Genomic DNA, 24,521 nt, shown 5'->3' with positions numbered 1-24,521 from the left:
AACTGATAAATTATAATAAATAACATTCAGTGATAACAAGCAGTTTTTTTTACATCTTAATATTTTATGATGTATTTAAATGAGTAGTTATTGTTGCAAACTCCATTAGAAATTTTAATTGAGATTAGTTTTGGAATAAGGGAAAGGGGGATGTGATAAAAAAAATTGGGTTCAATTTTTCTCATTTGAAATTTCATAAATAAAAAAGAAAATTTCTTCAAACATTTTTATGCCCCACCTACGATAGTAGAGGGGCATTATGTTTTCTGGTCTGTGCGTCCGTCCGTCCGTCTGTCCGTTCGTTCGTCCGTCCGTTCGTTCGTCCGTCTGTCCCGCTTCAGGTTAAAGTTTTTTGTCAAGGTAGTTTTTGATGAAGTTTAAGTCCAATCGACTTCAAACTTAGTACACATGTCCCCTATGATATGATCTTTCTAATTTTAATGCCAAATTAGAGTTTTTACCCCAATTTCACGGTCCACTGAACATGGAAAATGATCGTGCGAGTGGGGCATTCGTGTACTGAGGACACATTCTTGTTTTGAGAGGATTAATATTCAACAGCATAGTGAATTGCTCTAAGAGAAAACAAAACTTTTAAGTTCATTAGAACACATTCATTCTGTGTCAGAAACCTATGCTGTGTCAACTATTTAATCACAATCCAAATTTAGAGCTGAATCCAGCTTGAATGTTGTGTCCATACTTGCCCCAACCATTCAGGGTTCAACCTCTGCGGTCGTATAAAGCTACGCCCTGCGGAGCATCTGGTTCTCATTTGAAATTTCATAAATAAAAAAGAAAATTTCTTCAAACATTTTTATGCCCCACCTACAATAGTAGAGGGGCATTATGTTTTCTGGTCTGTGCGTCCGTCCGTCCGTCCGTCTGTCCATTCGTTCGTCCGTCCGTTTGTCCGTCCGTCTGTCCTGCTTCAGGTTAAAGTTTTTGGTCAAAGTAGTTTTTGATGAAGTTTAAGTCCAATCGACTTCAAACTTAGTACACATGTCCCCTATGATATGATCTTTCTAATTTTAATGCCAAATTAGAGTTTTTACCCCAATTTCACGGTCCACTGAACATGGAAAATGATCGTGGGAATGGAGCATTCGTGTACTGAGGACACATTCTTGTTTTGAGAGGATTAATATTCAACAGCATAGTGAATTGCTCTAAGAGAAAACAAAAATTTTAAGTTCATTAGAACACATTCATTCTGTGTCAGAAACCTATGCTGTGTCAACTATTTAATCACAATCCAAATTTAGAGCTGAATCCAGCTTGAATGTTGTGTCCATACTTGCCCCAACCGTTCAGGGTTCAACCTCTGCGGTCGTATAAAGCTACGCCCTGCGGAGCATCTGGTTTTAATTTAAGTTGTTAAATTGTTTATTATATGTTTTCGTTAATTATAAAATAATAGAGAACTTGATTAAGTATTTATATACTGAAAAATTGCACTAAAATGAATGGCAGTATTACTAAGACTGTTTTTCACTCTTTGCCATAGAAATAATACTACTAATCGAGTTTGCTTTAGGCATTTTGAAATTATGCGAAATTTCAAAAACATGGTTTCTCAGTGAAATAAACATAATAGTTCTTGAAACACTGGTCATTATCATGATACATGGAAAATTACAAGATATATATTGCAATGTTACATAAAATACATACAGTTTTTTCAGTTTATGTTTTCTATATTCATTTATAGTTTAACAATTATTTTTTTCCTCTTGGGCCAAATGAAAATATATGTATGGTTCCAGTTACCCTACCTACTCAGCTAAATGAATGAATGGTTTATTATAGTGCAACCTGTATAGATACAATTGCACTAAATATGTAGGAAATGCACTAGTTCTTAAAAAAAAAAGGAAGAGAAAGTATCATATAGCAATAAAATTTAAATTTAAAAAAACTGATTCTTATCATGTCTATGAAATATTTGGTTCATGGTACATTTTGTGTACACAATAATTAGTCCCGGTTGTTTCTTTTTATCAAATGATATATATTTTTAACAAAGTTATCTAACAAAAAGTCTGTTAATGCTTAGTTTTCTCTTTAGTTATCATTTTTTTTTGTCTACTGTGCCATTTGTGCATATGTATTTAAATTGCGGATTTTTGTCATATTTGGTCAGGTATCAATCAGTGGTTTACACTAAAATATTCAATGGCCGCCGAAGGCAATAAAAAATACGAAATTAAACAATGTTTGACAAGAGATTGGGAATGAATATGGCATTTTTAACCGGATTTTTGTGACAAAAATGTCGGTTATTGATTTGGGGATGTACGGCGGGCGGGCGGTCGGGCGGGCGGTCGGGCGGGAATCAAATGTTAGTGTATTAACTCATGAACCGTTCAACCAAAGCTTTTAAAATTTTAATATGTTGTTACTGACAACTAAATGAAGGTCAAGTTCAATAATGGCGATTTTGACTTTTACCGTTCAGGAGTTATGGTTCTTGAAAGATTGAAAAATGGAGTTTACAGTCGTGTCCGTGCATTTACGCATGAACTGTTCTACCTAAGCTTCCCAAATTTTAATATGTTGTTACTGATGACAAAATGGAGGTCAAATTCAATAATGGCGATTTTGACTTTTACCGTTCAGGAGTTATGGTTCTTGAAAGATTGAAAAATGGAGTTTCCAGTCGTGTCCGTGCATTTACGCATGAACTGTTCTACCTAAGCTTCCCAAATTTTAATATGTTGTTACTGATGACAAAATGGAGGTCAAGTTCAATAATGACGATTTTGACTTTTACCGTTCAGGAGTTATGGTTCTTGAAAGATTGAAAAATGGTGTTTCCAGTCGTGTCCGTGCATTTTCTCATGAACCATTCAACCAAAGCTTTTGAAATTTTTATATGTTGTTACTGATGGCAAATTAAAAGTCAAGTTCAATTATGACAATTTTGACTTTTACTGTTCAGGAGTTATGGTTCTTGGAAGATTGTGAAATGGCGTTTCCATTCACGTTGTTGCATTTACTAATGAACCATTCAATCTAAGCTTTTCAAATTTTAAGATGTTGATACTGATGACAAAATGGAGGTCAAATTTGATATTGACGATTTTCACTTTCACCATTCATCAGTAATGGTTCTTGTGATATTGCCAGGACACAAATAAATATTAATAAATCCGGTTTGCTGTCGTTGTGACAGCCTCTTGTTAATGAATTAAATTGATGCAACATAAACTAAAGCCAATTATGATCACTTTCTAAAGAAAGTACAAAACTTCTTAAGCTCAAAATCAAAATTTTCATTCTTGATTTACAAAAAGTACAGTATAGATGGTATAGGAAGAGAAAGAAAGTAATTTTGAAAGTCATAAAAAGATAAGACTCAACCTCTTTTTAAAAGAGAAGAATTGTTTGTTTCTTTGAATTTTCATTTTGCAAACATATATTTAGATTTTTTTTATGACTTCTGATTACATTTTCTCCGAAATTTTTGATTGTAGACCACATGGTATTAATGACAGAGGCGGATTTAGGGGGGGGGGCCAGGTTGCTTATATAGGGAATCACTCGAGTGGGCCCCCACGTATGAAAATTTCTACATCCGCCAGTGAATCATGTCACAAGTGACAGCTTGGAGTATTCATATCCACACAACAGTTATCACCCAAAGGGCAATTAACACCTAATTAATCACTCTAAATTGCCTCTAGTGTCCGACTTGAAGGGATTACAATTAAAGGTGATACATTTGTTTTATGATCACAAGCGGTTATTAGATGAAAGTTCAAAATTTAGGACATGGCTTTGTCATATAGACACGAGAAAAATAACATCCTGAAAATAATTTTTGCGTCATGGAAATTATAATAGGGTCAAATATAGCGTTGCGGTACTGTGACGCTAAAACGACCTGGGTAGAACACTGCCCCCGCTTTAAAAAAATGGGGGTATGCTGTTTTACCTCTGTCCGTCCATTCATCTGTCCTGTCTGTCTGTCCATCCACCCATCAGTCTGTTCATCAATACCATGAATATTTTTCGCAATTTTCTCAGGAACTTCATTTCAAGGATTTCTGAAATTTGGCTTCAGGGTTTATATATGCATGATATGTCAGCCTTTTGATGTGTACATTCAGTTTTAAAGAAGAAAAAAATACTAGGAAAGTCAAAACCTTAGATTTGCTAATTTACCTTTAATTTGATGAATATAGCTATCTAAACAAATTATGACACTCCTATGAATGAAAATAACAATTCCTTAAATAATAAGTTATCTCTTTAATTGTACCCCAGAAAGTTGAAACCAGAGAAATTTGATATATTTTTCTATTTTCTTCCCCAATGCAGATCATGGCTTGAATTTTCATTAGCAGAGGTTAACAGGTATATCCTAATCGTTTTGAATCCAACAAAAGGTATGAATAAAAAGAGACTATCAAATAACTCCTATTAATACCAAACATTCAAATAGTAAAAAATAAATGCAGGAAGACAACCTACATACAACATTTACAACATGTACAAACTTGGTTAATTCTTTAAATGTGCTTAAACCATTACAGTTTAAAAGAGACAATGGCATGGCATATACAATAGTACCCTGGAATGCTTGTTATATTTTTTCAGATTTGTACCATTCTTTTTCCAATGTTCCTGCAAAATTCGATGGATGATATAAGAAGTGACTGGTTGGTACGCCTTGATTGGTATGAGCAGTTGCCAGACAGATTGAACTTTTATTGTCAGGATTGTCAGCTGATACGTCCATTAACAGTTAACCATTATGATCAAGAAACTCTTTTAAGCAGGTGAGCTTTTGTAACTGTTATACGATTCAGATAAAAACTTACAAGTTGCTCAATGAAAAGTTACTTTGATTTGTGGCATCAAATTGACATCACAAATTAATGTGAAAACATTTTAAGCAAGAGTAGTTTGACTTTTATTTTTTTATGTTTGCTTTTCTCTAACAAAACAAGACATCTCTGTTATTAACAGCAATTGAATTTATCATAATGAACAACAATTAAATCGTAACCAAATAAACATTTATTCTGTATAATTCCTGGATTTTGCATTGATTTTACTGATGACCAGTTCCTGTTAGCTGCAAAAATAATGCCCTAATTTGTTTGACTTATACGAGGGTCATGACTGAATCCTCCATTTTTTTAGGCTGAAAAAAATTTAAATCCAGAAATTCGAAAAAAAAAAAGAATTCCCAGATCCCGAAAGGTTTAATCCCGAAATCCAGAGCTTTACATTTTTATTCAAAATGGTAGAAATTCTAATCCAATGTGCTTTCCAAAAGATGTTTCCATAAATATGTGTTAGGCCAGGATTTTTTAATTTGTTGGTTTACGGATCCGCCGACCCGATTTTGCCGATTCCTAGAATAAAAATAAAATTGACTTTTCATGCTTTTTTATTCCCGCCGACCCAAACAAATACATTATCCCTGAAAAATAATTAAATGATTCTTTTTTATGAAATGAAATGCATGAATCACTAACAAAATTGATAACACTCTCTGTTGTGAAAAAATAAAACTTCCAGTTTACGTTTCTAAAAATAGACAAATCAATTATAACTGACCTTGAAATGTCGTTTACGCAAATAATTTTGCGGAACGAAATCTGTGTTTAAAACCCATTACACAATAAGTTCGTTTCCCTTATTTGTCATCAGTCTGTAAGATGCATAATCTCATAGAAATAGACTTGTCCAAATGTGGAGAGGTGGAAAGCACCTTGGAAGTAAAAGTTCTGAATATCAACAAGTCATTTAGAATTTTCTTGTTTCATGGATAATAAAAAAAAAAATATCGTCCATTTGGATAAAAAACGGGAATGCATGACACTAGATTATAAACCCGATATTCTCGTTTTTTTCGTGGACGAGTCTATTACGTTTTTGACACGTGTGTTGAAACTTATTTTCGTACGACGTTTTTTACATTTTTTTCTTTATCAGTTTTTGTTTTTGAGGATCATTACTCACCAAGTTTTCTGAAATTGATTAAGAGCTACGCGAATTTGTTTTTCTTGTTTGTGAAAAGACGATTTAATTTCGTCTTTGTCTGTGAACACCCCCCTTTTTTACGGCAAACTATTAGACAATGTCATGCGATATTTATGACAGCTGAGCAAGAATATTTCATCGAACTAAAATTTGAAATGATGACAAAATAGCATAAAAAAACATTTTGTTAGAATGGTGAAATGTATATTTATTTTGCATTTTTTTTCTGTCTTGAAAGATATTTTTTTTTCTTTTTTTTCCCGACCGACCGACCCGACTTTTTCATGGGGAAAATCCGTAAACCAACAAATTAAAAAACCGTGGCCTTAAAACATCAATCTTCCTAAATCCAAGAGTCATGTCATCAGAAGAATGCATTGCGCTATTCAATGTCAATACAATTATTTGTAACTTTTTGATCTACATATTGTATTCATGATAGCTAAAAGACATCTTTCCTTGTATGTGCCATGTGCATGCTCCAGCCCAGTTCAAATTTTAAATTTGTTTGAGGTTGTTTAGGGTATTGTGACAGGGTGATCCCTTTGAAATTTGTCCCTAATAACAACTGTTAATTACCTAAATCTTGAATATTTGATATATATTATAATAAAAAATACTGTTTGTTTTTTATCTTCATGCTATGAGTTATAGTTAAGTATATACAGAAAAATGTATAAAAACATGTGCTTCCCTTAATTTGGCCTCACACTCCGTGTATATTTATAATAATACTTCATGTCTTCATGCACTATACACAGAGATAAATAGAAAACAGATGGCACGTAGCATTTATATCACCAGCTCATATTTCTAATTGCTCAACTTTTGCTCAACTACATGAATTTAAACCAATTTAAAGATAAATTGCTCAACTTTTCCAACTACAAAAAAAATCAAAGTCTGAATGCTCAACTTTTCCTCAACTACAAAAAATTCAAAGTCTGAATGCTCAACTTTTGCTCAACTATATGAAAACCAAAGAGCAATTGCTCCACATTACCACAACTTAATGGTCAGCTTCAGTTGAGGGCCAGTTGAGCGACATCTATCAAACATACAGTGCTTGGCCAGGTTTGACTCGAGCTAAGCTGCTCAACACCTAGCCCTCAACTATTTTGCTTAAAATAGTTATCCCTCAACTGTCCACCACATGGCCCTCAACTTGCCCTCAATTTTTTTTCTGGTGGGGAAATGCTGATAAAAGAATTGATTTTTAGATATTACTATTAAATTTTAATCTAGGTTTTCTATTTTTATCCATGACTATGATGTCATTTTCTATTTGATACTTTTATGATGTTCTTTTAAAAATGGGTTTGGTTTGATGAAGGAATTTATTTTTATACGACCACAAATATTTTTGCAGTCGTATATTGGAGTAAATATCCCTGAAATAATACTACAAGGTTTCTTATTACAAAGGAAAGGCTGGAATTGAGTTCTGGGGTTCTTGCTCCAAGGGGGTTTCATGTGAGGGGCCAAAAAAGGGGCCCAAATAAGCATTTTTGTAGTTTTCAGTCAATAACTTGTGTTTAAATTTATAAATCTCTCTGAAATTATACCACAAGTTTCCATACTACGATGGGATAGAAATAGGGGGTAATGGATCTAATCATTAAGCAATTAGGGGTAAAAAAGGGGTGAAACAAGGGTTTTTCTGGTTAAAGGACAATTTAGACAATTTAAAAGCAGTGTGAGGGAGGTAATCCAATTCCAATTAAAATTTAAAGAATACTGTTATATAAAGATTGAAATAAACAATTAATTTCCCAATAGGCAACAATTGTAGCCTTTTTGGAGATACAGACTTTAGAAAGTTGATTTTTTTAACGAAACCTTGCTAGAATCAAAGAAAAGTTATTAGGACAGTATTTTTTTGTCCCAAAACTATAGGTCCGTGTTGCTTTTCTTAGCGTATTTTGTACTTATCTCCCATGCCTATCAATTTTGCCCTTAAAAAAATGTGTCTTGTCCTAGCGTTGACAAGTCATCTCAGTGCCTTTAGGGCTCTGGAAATTTTTTATTTTGCCTTTTGTATAAAGCAGAGTGCACGAAGTCTCTAAAAATAAAAAAATAACGGGCGCACATATCGGCCAATCAGGATTAGCCATACTTTTAATTCTGAATACCATGTTACGCTCATAAAATGGCTGCGCCCATAAAATCTAATGGTGTATTGTAACCTATACGGTATTTAATACTTTCTTGTATCGTGCAATTCGTAGTGCGTTAGATGCACAAATATATATGCCACAAATAAATCATCTTTTAACCGTTCTGGCATTACTCTCTGAATTTTCACAATTTTTTATAGAAGGTGACCCCAGTCGAAAAATGTGAAGAAAAAAAAATCTGTTTTTTTTTTGGTAAATGCGGTACTGCTAAATAGGGCCTTAAGATAATGCCCACTTTCTCCAATGATTCTTTATATATCATCAAGTACTGATTATATTGATACCAAAGCCAATCCAATATGTAACTACTACGGTGAATTTTGAACAACAGTTTTAAATGAAACCATTTTCGTCTAAAAGTACATTTTTGAAACAGACTATAGCATTTCAAAATATGGAATATGTGTAAATATTTGTGATTTAACATCGATTACTGTTTGTTAACTACAAAATGGCATGCTTATTCTTATTCTTTTAGTTTGTTATTCGTGTGAACACTTCAATGTTCGAAGGGGATCATTTCTGTACATTTTCACTGAATTTGGTAATTTTGATAATAGCACTTGGGTCGAGATTGTTATGTTTAAAAATCGAATTATATTCACAAACTCTAGACGTGTACTTGCTCTTTTCGAACAAATCAGCAGAACTTCAGAAAATGACATATTCGTTCCACAGTAAGTCAAAAGTCAAGCCCACCCTTGTTTCTAAGGTAAAACACAATACAAATATGAAACAGACTATAGCTTAAAAACTAGATAATCAATATTTCATTTGTCACAAAGAAATATGGTTACACATAAAATGTCAAGTAAAATAGCTGTTTTTGACACTTTTTGAGCACTATGATAAAGAAATGGCGATGCAGTATATAGTACGGCGGCTTTGTGAAAAATTGTGCACATCCTGCTACAAGCATGAAATTTGGCATAGACCTTCCTCAAGTAATACTCTTTTATTACAGATAGGAAGGCATTTGAAAAAAAATGTCTCACTTCCGGTAAAATCCAGAATGGCGGACATCATACTTAAATCAGCCCAATATCGAAGGCTAGTGTGTAAAAAGGTGTTATTATCATGCTTCTATTATAATACTTGGTACAAACCTTTGTTTTTATTTTACTACTTTTCGATAAATTAAATAGATTAGATGTCTTTAATAACCCTGCTTCCGGTAAAATCCAACATGGCAGACATTGTACTTAAATAAGCTTATTTTTAATGGAGGGTAATAAATGTTTTTTAACGTATTGCTACTATCATTACATTGTGCAGGAACCTTTCTATGGTGCTTCTCACATTGATACAATGTATAAGACATATGTCTTTAAAACCCTTACTTCCTGTAATATAAAAAATGGCGGAATATTCAATTTTTTTTTCAAAATGTTGGGGTTTTTTTTCTGTTCATTCAATTTTTGGCTTTAAGTTATTCTCAAAACCACTAGTTCTATTGTGTTGCAAATGTTTAAAAACAAAGTTTACACTTCCGGTAAAAGAACACAATATGACGTAAATATCAAAGACGAGTCCTCAATCCATATTTTCGATGTAGAGTTTTGGATAGATTGATTAAAACAAAATAAAATCACTATAGTACTAAAACATTTTTACAATTTTCGGACAAAATTAACGGTAACCACCACATGTACACATCGCAGTGCACGGGAGACCTGATTTTCCACATTAACAACGACCGCGGCATCCTTTCTTACATTTACAATGAACAAGCTTCTGACAAAATGATGAGGCCTCAAAAAGAGTTTTTAAAAGTTATCCTCTTTGTCCCCGCCTGGACTGGGTAGCTTAAGAGCCAATCCCAAGCTCGTCTCCCTGAACACCTACCTAAGTATATTGCATGTTTTACATGCTGGAAAAGATAAGTTAAGGGAATAGCCTCAAAAAAGCCTTCCCTTTTGGACAAATAGTTATTTTCTTGCTTCGTTAACCATGTTTTACCCATCTGTTAAGTTTGTGCGATCTTACAGTAAAACCCCGGTGATTAAGGCTGATCAATCATCATTCTTTATGTTAAAGTTGCATCTTCAAATGCAATCAATGTCTCCCACCCAGTCTTTTTTTTCTCTTTTTAAGCAAAGAGAGAACCCTATCACAACCGGTAAAGGCATGGATAATAATAAGTGCGTGTGATCACTCATTGCCTATTGCATTTGAATGACCATTGATAGATATTAATCCAAAGACTTTTGCCCTCCCAAACACAATCCATAGTTCGTCTAACCCTATGTCATGGAATGGTGAAACAGTAATGACAGCATTATTACTAACGACGGTTCGAATCATGACTCGTTTAAGTTCGTGTTTCATTGCATCAGACACATGCACCATGATTCTAGTGTCTGCCTTTAAATGTGAACTTGTTGCTAAACTTGAAATACATCACGTGGAGGATAATATAGAATATCCTGAGCATTTGTTGCTTTAACTACCATACGCATCCAAGACTTCATCCACTCGTATTACAGTTTCAAGGTATTTTATTAAGGTAAGGACATAATACCCAATCAGCATACTCGTTAGGCCGCAATTCAGAATCCGAGAGCTGATTTTCCACATTTACAAAGACTGTGGTATTGTTTCTCACATCCATAATGTACAAGCTCCTGATAAGATGAAGAGGCATCACAAAAAGTTGTATAAATGGATCATATTTGTTCCTTCGCCATTCATATGCGTCTGGACTAGTTAGCATAAGACCCAATTCCATGCTTGTTACTCATTCACACCCGCCATGGTATATTGCACGCTTTACATTCTGAAAAAGACTAGACCGAGTCGTGGGAATAGCCTCTTTCCTCTTCCAAAAACTCATGTTTTCTTACTTTGTTAACCCCATCTGATAATTTTTTTTTCAATCTTACAACAAAATCACGTATCGTTTTCAATGACATTAAATTTATCAAATCCATATCTGGTGATGTTGGCTGATCAATCATCATTCTAAATGCTAAAGTCACATCTTCAAACGCCATTAATGTCACCAACACAGTTCCTTTTCCAGTAAACGTGTTATCTTTTAATGCCTAGTGAATTTGAAAGGTCATGGATAGATATATATCTTAAGCTTTTTCCACTTCCAAATGCAAACAAAAGTTTGTCTGCCCCTACATGTATGTCACGGAATAGCAAAACAGCAATGACATCAGTATCGGCTGTTCGAGTCATGACTCAATTAAGTCTGTGTTTCACTGCATCAGACACATCGATCTTAATTCTAGTGTCAGTCTCTTCGTGTAAACATGGTGCTAAACTTGAAACATCATCAAGTGGTGGATAACACTGAACATCCTGAGCATTTGTTGTTACAACTACCTTTTCTTTAAAATTGTATTGAGCAAGCTGCTGTGAATGAGAACTTAAAAGTTCTTTCTTATTGCATCTCTCAGAAAACTTAGCCAATTTTGAGGATTTTTTTTTACCCTGGATTCGTCTGTGTATTCCCTAAATGTAGCTCTTGCTTCTTGTAGCAGCTTTCAAACTACCAGTATTGTCTAGGTTCGCATCCGATAATACATCCACTATTGTTACAGTTTCAAGATGTTTCCTAACGAGAATGATGATTGGGTATTATGTCCTTACCTTAATATAAATTAGAATACCTTGAAACTGTAACAAGAGTGGATGAAGTCTTTGATGAATATGGTAGTTGTAGCAACAAATGCTCAGGATATTCTATCTTATCCACCACGTGATGTATTTCAAGTGTAGCACCATGTTCACATTAAAAGACAGACACTAAGGTCATGGTCAGTGTTCTCCCCAGAAATTTTGGATAGCATCACATTTTGCGTTAAAAAAATAACTGTATTTTTTTTAATGTCCTTTGTCGTGTCGCGTTGATGCTCTATTTCCTTTATATGTTTTAGTTTATATTGTTTAATTCATAACTGAGAATACAATTAAACTATAACCACAAAAACAGTTGTTTCAGTTTATGTCTTCTTTATTCATTTATAGTTACAGAATTATTTTTTTCCTCTTGTGCCAAATAAAAATAAATATGTGGTTTCAGTTACCCAACAATAAGTCAAATGAATGAATGGTTCATTGTAGTGCAACCTGTATTTATACAAAACTAAATTATCTAGTACACAAAATTAACTACTTTTTATATTATATCAAGTAAAGATAAAGTAGCAAAAGAAGCAAAAAAAATCAATTTAAAAACTTTTTGTTATCATGTTTATGAAATTCATTGTTTCATGTCACACAATGAATTAGTCCCAGTTGTTCCTTATCTTTACATCAAAATCATATGTATTTTTAACAAAGTTATCTAACAAATAGTCTGTTAATGCGTAGTTTTCTCTCTTGGTTTAATTTTTCTGTCTACTGTCCATCTGTTGTCATTATCGTGAAAATGCGGATTTTTGTCATATCTTGTCCGGTTCCGATCCGTAGTTTACACAAAAATGTGCAATGGCGGCCGTAGTAAAATTTACGAAAATGATTCCGAGAATAAACATTGTTTGACAAGAGATTGTGAATGAATAAGACGCTTTTAATGCATTAAATGGATTAAACATAAACTTAAGCCAATTATGATAACTTTTTAAAGAAGTATTAAACTTATTTTAGCTCTAAACCAAAATTCTCGCTCTCGTATTACCGGAAGAGAAAGAAAGTAATTTTTGGAGAGTTGCACAAATAAACGACCTTTTTAAAAAAAAAAAAATCTTTTCAATCTTTGAAATTTCGTAATACAAAACGTTGATTTCGAATTGTTTTGTGATTGCATTTTTCCATGTCGATATTGGTGATTGCAGATCTAGACACGTGGTATTTATAGTCATGTCACAAGTGTCAGCTTGGGATATTCACATCCAAACAGTTATCACCCTGAGGGCAATTAACACCTAGCTATTTAATCTCTTAGCCTGACTTAAAGGGATTACAATTAAAGGTGATATAACTTTTATGATCATAATCGATAATAGATGAAAGTTCAAAATTGAGGACAAGTAAAATAGCATCTTCAAATTAAAATAATTATAGCGTCGCGGGAATAATTATAGCGTCGCGGGAATTATTATAGCATCACGGGGAAAAAATATAGCGTCGCGGTACCGCGACGCTAAAACGGCCTGGGGAGAACACTGATGGTGCATGTGTCTGATGCAGTGAAACACGAACTTAAACGAGTCCTGAGTGATTAACAGTCGTTACTGATGATGCTGTCAATACTATTTTGCTATTCCATGACATACTATGAATTGTGTTTGGGGAGGCAAAACTCTTTCGATTAAAATCTATCAATAGCCTTTCAAATGCACTAGGCAATGAAAAATCACACACACTTATTGTGATCCATACCTTTATCGGTTGTGATACGGTTCTCTCTTTGCTTGAAAAGGAAAAAGACTGCGTGGGAGACATTGATGGCATTTGAAGATGGGACTTTAATATCAAGAATGGTGATTCATTAGCCTAAATCACCGGGGTTTTTCTCTAAGATAGCACAAACTTATTAGATGGAGCTAACATGATTAACGAAGCAAGAAAATAACTATTTGCACAAAAGGGAAGGCTAATTATAATTGAGGCTATTCCTTCAACTTGGTCTAGTCTTTTCAAGCATGTAAAACGTGCAATATATTCATGCAGGTGTTAAGGGGACGAGCTTGGGATTGGCTCTTATGGTACCCAGTCCAGGCACTAAAGGATGGCAAAGGGACAAAGAGGATCCCTTTAAAAAAAACTCTTTCTGAGGCCTCATCATTTTGTCAGAAGCTTGTACGTTGTGGATGTAATAAAGGATGCCGCGGTCATTGTTGATGTGGAAAATCAGGTCTCCTGTGCACTGCATTTTGATATTTTGAATTCACATCAATTTTACCGGAAGTGTCAACTTTGTATTAAACATTTACAACATGATAGAATTAGTGGTTTTGGGGATAACTTAAAGCCAAAAGTTTAATGACCAGCACAAAAAAAATCATTTCCTTTACATTTTAAAAAAAGTTGAATATTTGAATAATAAATTGATATTTCTATGTCCGCCATTTTGGACATTACCGGAAGTAAGGGTTTTTAAGGCATATGTCTTATACATTCTATCCATCAGAAGCATGAAAGAAAGGTTCCTGCACAATATAATGATAGTAGCAATACGTTAAAACACATTTCAATTACCCTCCCAAAAAAATAGCTTATTTAAGTACAATGTCCGCCATGTTGAATTTTAACCGGAAGAAGGATTTTTGGAGACATCTGGTCTATATAATATTTTCAAAAGTAGTACATAACAAAGGTTTGTACCGAATATTATGCTATTAGCATGATAATAACACCTTTTCACATACTTGCCTTTGATATTAGGCTGATTCAAGTATGATGTCCGCCATTTTGGATTTTACCGGAAGTGAGACATTTTTTTCAAATGCCTCCCTATCTGAAATAAAGGAGTGATAGTTGAGGAAGGTCTATGCCAAATTTCATGCTTGTAGCAGGATGTGCACAATTCGTCTGAAATATGCTTGTAGCTGCCGGACTAATAGATTGAAATAAACAATTAATTTCCCCATAGGCAACAATGGTAGCCTTTTTTGAGATACAGACTTTAGAAAGTTGATTTTTTTTTAACGAAACCTTGCTAGATTCAAAGAAAAGTTATTAGGACAGTATTTTTTTGTCCCAAAAATATTGGTTCGCGTTGCTTTTCTTAGCGCATTTTGTACTTATTTCCAATGCGTATCAATTTTGCCCTTAAAAAAATGTGTCTTGTCCTAGCGTTGACAAGTCATCTCAGTGCCTTTAGGGCTACAGATTTTTTTTTTATTTTGCCTTTTGTATAAAGCAGAGTGCACGAAGTCTCTAAAAATAAAAAAATAACGGGCGCACATATCGACCAATCAGGATTAGCCATACTCTTAATTCTGAATACATAAAATCTAATGGTGTATTGTAACCTATATATATATATGTTTGATTACTTGATTACCTCCCTTACACTGCTTGAAAATTATGTTAAAGGCAGTGATAATTGTCTTGAGATGTGTAGCTGTAAATTTACTTTTAGAAGTTACTGTTAATTAATATTAGTTTTAACCATGACTGTAAGTTATTTTATATTGTAATAGTTTATGATGTATTCAAATGAGTAGTTATTGTTGCCAACTTAACTAGAAATTTGAATTGAGATTTATTTTGGGATTAGGGATTTGGGGAGGTGATAAAAAATGGGGGTAACATTTTTCTCATTTCAGATTTCAGAAATTAAAAAGAATTTTTCTTCAAATATTTTATTTTGAGGGGATTTATATTCAACAGCAAAGTGTATTGCTCAAAGCAAAACAAATTTTATTTTATTTAGTTCTTTAGACCACATTCATTCTGTGTCAGAAACCTTTGCTGTGTCAACTATTTGATGTTATGTCCATACTTGCCCCAACTGTTCAGTGTTTGATCTCTGCGGTCGTATAAAGCGGCAGGCACCCTGTGGAGCATCTGGTTAGATGTTACTATTAAATTTTGTTTAATAAGGTTTTCCAATTTTAGCCATGACTATGATGTCAATTTCTATTCGATACTTTTATGATGGATTTAAATGGGTTTAGTTTTTTGTGCATTAGAATTACCTCTCTTACAATAGTTCTGTTATAATTTTCTAACATGCAGGAATTCAGTGCAAATAAAAGACCCAAAACAAGCATTTTTAAAATTTCCAGACAATAACTTATGTGAAAGTGTATGGACCTCTCTAAAATTGTACTACAAGGTTCCATACTACAAAGGGATTGATTTTGATGGTTAATGCTCCAAGGAGGATTCAAAATGTTTTTTAAACGGTTCATATTTTCTTTTCAACATTTTCGAAATTTTCAAAGAAAAAATCTTCAATTGCACACATTAAATTTGTAAAATCTTTGACCACATTTATTTTGTGTCAGAAACCTATATTATGGCAAAAATTTGATCACAATCCAAATTCAGATAGTATCAAGCTTGAATATTGTGTCCAAATTTGACCCAACTGTTCAGGGTTCTACCACTGCGGTCGTATCAGACTAAGCTCAGCAAAGCATTTTTTTTATTTTATCAATTTGTTTTGCTACGAAAATGTTTTCTTCCTGACCACCTGGTTTCATGGCTGAGTTTCCTACCTGAAAAAAAGTATAAAAATCAGTGTATACATGCATAATACCCACAGCCCTTTTTAGATATCTATCCCTGGGTAAAAATCTACGTACTATACACACCTTAAGACGGTAATCGGATCGACATTTATTTGAGTACCAAGAGCACTTCACATATTCAAATACGGTGCAGTCCGGTGTATCCGTGCACCTAAGACTTATGACTTCGCTTTATTCAACTCATAAAACCAATAATTGGATAATATTGTGTGAACACATTCATAACATACTTTCATTTCATAAAATCTTCTGTTTGTATGGTTTCATCCCCTAGATTTTGTGTAATGTGTGTCCAAAATTAGGGAAACCCCTGTTCTGAGAGTTCTCCAATGTCTGGTGATTTCGTGCATGCTTTCCGAAAAAAGCTTATTTTGAATAAAGAAAAGATTTTATACTACGAAATATAGCTGAATTTGAACCAAACGCACTGCCAAGGATGCTGAGCAAAAATTATTTCAATCTGATATACATTTGACTTAAATAAAATATCTTTATCTGATGATGTAAATTTATTTGATGGAAATTGGCCAAATATTGTAAATCACCGGATTGCAGTTATTAATGAACTCTTGAACTTATCAATTTTATTCTTTTTTATCCCTTCGGAAGGCAAAGACAATAACAATAATAAGAACGATTTTGTTTGTGTTACTGTGTTGATATGACGAAATTAGGTAATGCGCGATATCATGGACTGTGCGGACACCGGGGACTCCACTGTACCTCAAATTTTGCATAATGCACTAGTTGTAGGACTACTGTTATATAATGAAGATAACAAATAAATTTTATTTCCCATCAAGGAAGTGTCAACTGAGCTATTCTTATTACTTGGCATCCATCATCCCTTGACTTCTACAAAAATATTTTATTAACTTTTACCATAAGGTTCAATACAACTAAAGGAAGTTTAGGATTGCTTTTTGGTGGTTATGGTCCCAACAGTTTAGGAATTAGGGGCCAAAATAAGCATTTTTGAAGTTTCCATTCTACAAAGGAATGGTTAGGATTGACTTTGGGGGGTTATGGCTCAAACCATTTAGGAGTTATGGGCAAAAAGGGGGGAAAACTAGGTTTTTCTGGTTAAAGGAAAATTAAGACAATTTAAAAGCAGTGTAAGGAAGGTAGTCCAAATATGAATTCTCAACAGTATAATGTATTGCACAAATGCAAAAAAAGGGAGTTTAACCTTCTTTTTTTTGGGGGGGGGGGGGGGGGGGGGGTCAATTTGCACCAGCATAGTGTATTGCATTAGAGCAAAAAATACATAAATTCAAATTATATAACCAATTCTAAGTTCTTTGACTACAGTTTTTTCTGTGTCAGAAACCTATTATGTATCGAATATTTAATTACAAATCAAATTCAGACCTGTATCAAGGGCGAATATTGTGTTCATTTTTGCCAAAACTTGCCCTCTCCAGCGCTATGCTCAACAAAGCAATTTATTCTTGTTGGGATGGGTTAAGATTGTGAATACATTTCCACAAATCTTTGAACCTTTTGAATTTTTTACTATCTTTGAATAAAAATTTCTTTAGATTCACCAAGTATGTGTTTTGCCAAATTTGAACTCAGACCACATTCCTAGTTTTGGTATTTCTTAGGCATATGTAATTTCATTATTGAACCATTCACACAAATGTTTTCATCATGTTCCCTTTTTAGTTGTCACTTAAAATTGATTATATAAAATGTATTTTTTGTGAAAATTTCCTGTCCTAATCTAGATGTAGAAAAACAGAAACTTTGAATCCAAAAAGGTTTATTATGATTAAAATCTTATTTTTGAATATTCCTATCTTTATAGGAAACTCAATAAGGGATGTTTCTACACCAAGTACAAATTCTATTACTTATGTTGAATTTGGCTTTTCTTAACAATGATTGTTCAATATATATATATACCAGTTACAGTTGGATTCCAGGCACAAGATTATTTAGATAATAGTGATTAAATTAGCAATGTGTAAAGAAATAAATTTTATAACACATAATTGTTTTAATCCCTCAAATACCTGTGCATAATTTTCTCTATTGATGGCAATGTGTAACTGTAAATGGAAACCAGGTTAAGATTTGACAATTGATCAGTATTGTAAACAATATTAGACAAAATTATTAATCTGTCCAAACATAGATATTATCTGGCAAATGTAAGGATAGTTACTCTGTCAAAGAATGTGTGGTGGTTGTGGGATGAAGCTTCCTGCGAAATGTAAACTTGTGAACTACTGAGTTAAAAATCTGGCTCAATGCATTGGTTCATTTCAAGGGAGGGATCATATTCATATCACATTTGATTTAACAATTCTACTCCTGATATGCATGTAATAATTACCAGTACCTATATTTTGGGTATAATTTTAATTTACTTTTCCAAAATACTCCACAAAAAATAAAAATGATGCCCCTTCAAAATCACTTATAAAATGGGATTGAAATGATTATTTCATATTTCAGCTATTATGGTTATCATGATGACAGACAATGTGATGAATCATTATCATCAAACTTGTTTGATAGCTTGTTTTATCAGGAACCACTCATTTGGACAAACAAGGAAGATAGGTAAGAGTTTATGGATTAGGTAAATCCTTTTAAATATCAGTTCAAATTTTAGGATTGTTTTTTGTCCGTTACCGGTAACCGTCGATAATTTCGTTTCATTTAAAACTTCCTGTTCAAATTTCGGTTTTCTTATTTCTTAGAGTATTCTTACTGAATGATTAAGTCGATATATTCTGCTGATCTATGATGAAAACATTATTTACCGAGAATGGAGATTGATTACGAGAAGGGCGTGAAATATTCGGGTGACGAGTTATACGCTGTGTCCAAGAACGCAATTCGCCGTAGCGTATGTCACAAATGACACAAATGTTTGTGAGTAAAACACCTTGGATGTATTTTATTTATGCAATGACTTTGTGTCAAGAAATTTGGACTGTGAATAAAACCCAAAAGTGTTAGAATCGTGGAACACATTTGACTGAAATAAAGAAATTGACACAAGCATGAACTTTTTAAATTGGTGACCGCATATTGAGTTCAAAAAAATCAACAAACATACGCATTTTTAATTTATTAATTCATAGCAAGCTCTTAGATTCAGATTTAGCTTTTATTTCGTTTTTTGTAGAAATAGAGAAAATATCCTCTGTCCCAATACTCACGATAGAGTCATTAAACAACTTTATGTTCTACATTGTAATTAAGTTTGCATCTTGCACATTAAGGACCAACCCTATTAATTAAACACTGTTTGAGTTCATTTTATTCTGTACTTATCGTACTTGTGTTGCATACCAATGCATTTGCTTCATTTTATTAGGACAACAAAACATTGCTTAGAAAGCAAAATACATTTGATGTAGGTAGTCCAACTGAAGAGAGCATTTCTCCACATTTCTGCTGCATGCTTTACTATAAAATAGGTTTCTAAAGCGGCAATTACATGTAGAACAATGGTTGCCAATCAGAGATATATTTATAATTTTGAGAAAGCGGAACCAGCATATGGAGAATATGTGTCTCAATTGATACGTTACTCTAGAGCTAGCTCAAAGTACGTTGATTTTGTTGAACGAGGAATACTGCTTTCTCAAAAGTTATGAATCAATCAAATTAAGGTCATCACTCAAGCAATTTAATGGTCGCCATCATGAGCTGATTGGCCATTATGACAAAAGTGTGTCAGAAATCATGTCTCAATGATATTCTTCCTCAGTCATAACAACCTTTCATCATTACCGAATTGAACAAAGAAATAACCCGACGGGTGCCGTATACTGACAGTGCAGGAAATGCACCTGATGTCACCCCTGGTTTTGAGTTCGTGTTGTTTCCTACTTATTATTTGTAACTGTTGATGTAAATGTCTTTTGGTTTTATGAGTCTTTGGTTACTCCTTGGTTTTGATTGTTATTGTCTGATACACGATACCTTATGGATGTATTTACATGATATAAGCTTATTATAACACTTTCATATATAAATAACACATGACAAGAAGGTTTCATATGAAATAAAATTTAAAAAATAAAATCCTCCCAACCGCCCCATTTTTTTCAAAAATTTGAATGAAAATCTACTTATTAATTTTAGTTGGCCTTATTATGAGTAACAGGAAAATTACATTTGTGTATACAGTTAATTCAAAAACTACTGCATGCTTTTATTATTACAATTTTTAAAGAATGGACAAAAATATGTGATGTATCATTGCAATTTCAGGGAAAATCTTCATACAGGTATACATATCAGCCATCAGAATATGAGTTCTTATTATTGTGATACTCAACCAGTCACATTATTTACATTAATATAAACCTAGCAATATCTACATGTCTGTCAGACAGGGTTCACCTGAACTCTCCCAATCAATCCAGATTAAACTTTTTTTCATGATGATAGAAAACGGCTAATGATTATTTGGCTCATACATTTTATTGGTTTACCACCAAATCAAAGTCATTATCAAACTGTATTGCAAAGCTAATTCTAATTTTTGATAGTGATAATATTAGATTAGAAATCAACAATTAAACTGATGTTATTCTATGTCCAAAATTATCCTGCGAGCAAAGCAATCGAGTTGAGATGACCAATGATAATCTGTTTATTTCTATTTTACCTATGACGACGTTGTCAATTTCATGTCAATTTCATTAGCAAGTCACATGCTTCCTTAGTTTCTAGGGATAATTTTCCATCTCAAGTGAGTAGCATGATATTAAAAATTATCAGAAAAAAGATCTTAGGAAAAAATGCACAAAATAGCGATAATTGAGCATATCAACATTCATTTGTTTATTATGAACTTTTCTGTATGATTCGGTTATAGGCATCATTTTATTAAGAGAAATTAAATTGTTCACCCAAAATTTGGAGGTGCTATCTTTCTGTCTACTCATTTAGGACAAAGTTTATATGATTTGAAAATGATGTTTTACCAAAAAAAAAGGGTAAGAGTGGTAAATAGGAAGAAAGTAAGAAGAAAAATAATAAACTAATGATATTTTAGACATATGCGATAAATGAAGGAAGGAATATTTAGCTATATTTTTTTTAAATATTAAAGGGCACTAGCTGTCAAATTCATATTCACAGATTTGACTCAATTTCTCATATTTGACTATAACATACTAAAAAGTATATCCAAATAAAAAGTTCCATAGTAAACAATTAACAATGCATAAACAGGAAATTATGTATCAGCATTTCATGTGTCTTTTTAGTCTAGATGCCATCTAATTTATTATCGGGTCAACCCTGTGTTGGCTTTATAGCATGCAGTCAAGGTCGTTAATAACCCCCATTATCATAATCATCTAGGTGACCTTCCGAAGACTGACGACTGTTATGTAACCTGATAGAAACATAAACATAGATATAAAGGATGGCAAACTCATGCAATTGGATTTTCTAGGTCTGTTTGATTTCGTATTATAGTTTAAAATAATATGTTAATAATCGTTTTTACCTGTATAATGAGTTTTTGGTGATTCAAGCAGTCAAACAAATGGTTTATCATTGTTTCACTCGTTGACATTCTTTTCTTATACTAGCTGAACACACATAGTTCATGCATAACCCATCTCTAGCTAAGCTCTAGCTAAGCGCTTCAATTGAAGTTCACAGATTTAATGATGTCGAATTATTCATTTGCAAGTGAATAATTTGTTAGGAGTGTTTCTTTGCTTATTTTGACAACATTTAACCAAACTGCCTGTTAATAACAAACTTGTATTCACTTTCTTTAATGATTGAACAAAAACAATCATATATTCTTTTTATATTTCATACCTAGTGCCCATTTAAGAAAGGTAAAAAAAAGTTAACACAAAAGATTTATATGCCCTTCTGACAGTTAGCCAGTGGAAGACACATATAATTTTTCCACAGTATATAAAGAGTGTTTATGTCTGTCATTATAAAAAATTGTAACGATACCTAATACCATCATTCTCATGATATGGATGATATAAATCTTTACAAGGACAAGAAAAAGTATGAACAGAAAATGCTGTTTTGATTTCATAAGCTTTTTTTTTTTTTATTTAAAAGCTTCTTTTTACTTTTTTCAATTTTAGACTGTATGGATTTGGCATTGTCAACAGCCTTACTGCAGTTGACATTCAATACTGTTTTGATCAATATTTCCAACGACAACAAGAAAACTCAATTGTGAGGTAAGTGTATTTATTGTCAATGTCTTATTCCCTTCATTTCATATTTAGCCCACCTGGCCTAAAAGTCCAATTGAGCTATCTTTGTCACTTGGCGTCTGTCGTTGACATCAATCATGGTCATTAACTATTTACTACATTTTGAACTTCTTCTAGAAAACCACTGAATGGAATAAAACCAAACATTGCATGAATATGCCTTACCAAGTGAGGTTAATTTGAAGGCAATCCTTCATCCAAGATGTTGGCCAGAGAGGGACTTAGTTTAACATAGGACCCTATAAGAAATACATACAAATGTCTTCTTTTAGAGAACCACTAAATGGAATGAAATAAAACATGGCATGAATGTTCTGTATGAGGTTCTGACCAAGTGTTGCAACTTTTTAGGTGATCAATCATCCAAAATGGAAATCCTGGTTGAAAATTAGGCATAGGTACTTTAATTCAATCAAGGAGTCGCAATGTATTGGGTGTTTTCTTTTAGATCTTAAAAGTTCAAATATAGAAATTTACTTTCCGGATACTTTTAAAGCTGTAGACAATCATGTCATAAATGATCGAGGAGACTTTAATATTGTAGAAGTTAGTCATATAAAATGAGTGACAGGTGAACAATAATGTTTATCCAATTCTTAAACCATTGCATGTATATATCAATAACTTAGTCTTTTGTGCTTGATTTTATCATTTCTTACGCAAAAATATGACATAATCGTCATTTTTGTGTGTATTTGTCTGTTATGATTTAACAAATATTGCAGCTAATTAATTGCTGTGATTTGAAGTCATAGTTTACCGATTGTAACCTTATAGTAAAAAATCAACTTAGAAGCATGGATATTGAGCATGTGTTTAACATGTACAATCAGATATTAGTTTATTTCAATGACAGATCTATGCGTATTGCGATCACTGGATTTTTACAAGAAGGGTCACGCTAAGGTCACTTGCATACGGAAAATATTTAGGCTAATTAAGCAATAAAAAAAGAAGTAAACTTCTTCTAAATGTGGACAAATTAAAGAATTTTCTTTAAAAAAAAAAAGTATATGTACATAAATTTTATAATGAAAACAATCCATGTATAAACATCTGCATCTTTTTTTTTTTAATTAATTTGTGGTTTCATATGACTTTAAAGATGGCTCACATGATCCCTGTGATTTCTTCATATTTTTGATATAAAATTAGAGGCTTTCATACTATTCAATGCAGGCTTATATGCTAGCTAACTTAAAAACAAATTATACATACAACATGCACTTACTTTATATTTTAGAAACTGTGAATCTATTCCCCTTCGTAATACAGATCCTTTTATGGTTCTGGATGCTGGGACATTGGTAGTTTCAACACAAAACATACAGAACCTTCTTGGGAGTGTAATACAAGTTGGCAAAGTACTGTACCAAATTTCATCATACACTGTACATCGAGATAGTCATTTTTATTCAGTGATGTATCTACCACAAAACAACAGAAACATTATTTTTGATAATAACCACGGTTTTCTTCAGAATCATTTGTCAGTATATAAACTCCATCAATTATATTCCTATTACAATCGATGTAGGGATGTTTGCTCAATAAACTACCCAGATGAAACTATTAGCCTAATCATCCTAGTGAAAATAAATAGAAATTGACAACAATTAAAATTATTGAACTTGTAAAATGTGACAGTTAAAATATAACTGTACAAATTAATATCAATATTCATCTTTGAAAATATAACTGTGTTCCCACAATAATCCTTCCATTGTAAGGTATTTTTTATATGATATTTCTACAATTAATCATCTTTATGTGACTCTGGAGGTTTACAGTTTTCATATGTTATGTTTTCAAAGAAGGTTTATTTAATATAATTTTTGATAGATTATTTTGTCTAAATTATATACTTTTTAGATTGAATCGAGGAGGAGGTATGATAAGCACCATTATTTGGGCCTGTGAAATTTCAACAATAGTAAAATTATTCAAACCTATTGAAATAA

At 32.8% G+C, this 24,521-nt stretch overlaps 1 protein-coding gene across 1 annotated transcript; it reads left to right on the top strand.

Annotated features, from left to right (window-relative positions):
* The first annotated feature begins 4,611 nt into the window (after positions 1-4,611).
* Positions 4,612-24,264, top strand: LOC139523807 (uncharacterized). Its single transcript, XM_071318092.1, has 4 exons — positions 4,612-4,784; positions 18,794-18,901; positions 22,426-22,524; positions 23,804-24,264. Exons 1-4 carry the CDS (start codon positions 4,624-4,626, stop codon positions 24,168-24,170), a joined length of 735 nt encoding a protein of 244 aa, XP_071174193.1. The 5' UTR covers positions 4,612-4,623; the 3' UTR covers positions 24,171-24,264.
* The last annotated feature ends 257 nt before the right edge of the window (positions 24,265-24,521 follow it).

The sequence above is a fragment of the Mytilus edulis genome, chromosome 5 (genome assembly GCF_963676685.1).
Source record: "Mytilus edulis chromosome 5, xbMytEdul2.2, whole genome shotgun sequence".
In the NCBI taxonomy this organism is placed as follows: Eukaryota; Metazoa; Mollusca; class Bivalvia; order Mytilida; family Mytilidae; genus Mytilus; species Mytilus edulis.
The sequence above is the reverse complement of the archived record's forward strand: the minus strand, read 5'-3'. Positions and strand labels throughout refer to the sequence as shown.

What these genes read in the sequence shown, in the direction of transcription:
- LOC139523807 (XM_071318092.1), top strand. Translation starts at nt 4,624, where the DNA reads ATGTTCCTGCAAAATTCGATGGATGATATAAGAAGTGACTGGTTGGTA. An exon ending in CAAGAAACTCTTTTAAGCAG is followed by an intron (nt 4,785 to 18,793) that starts GTGAGCTTTTGT and finishes TTCATATTTCAG; the next exon opens with CTATTATGGTTATCATGATG. An exon ending in TGGACAAACAAGGAAGATAG is followed by an intron (nt 18,902 to 22,425) that starts GTAAGAGTTTAT and finishes TTTCAATTTTAG; the next exon opens with ACTGTATGGATTTGGCATTG.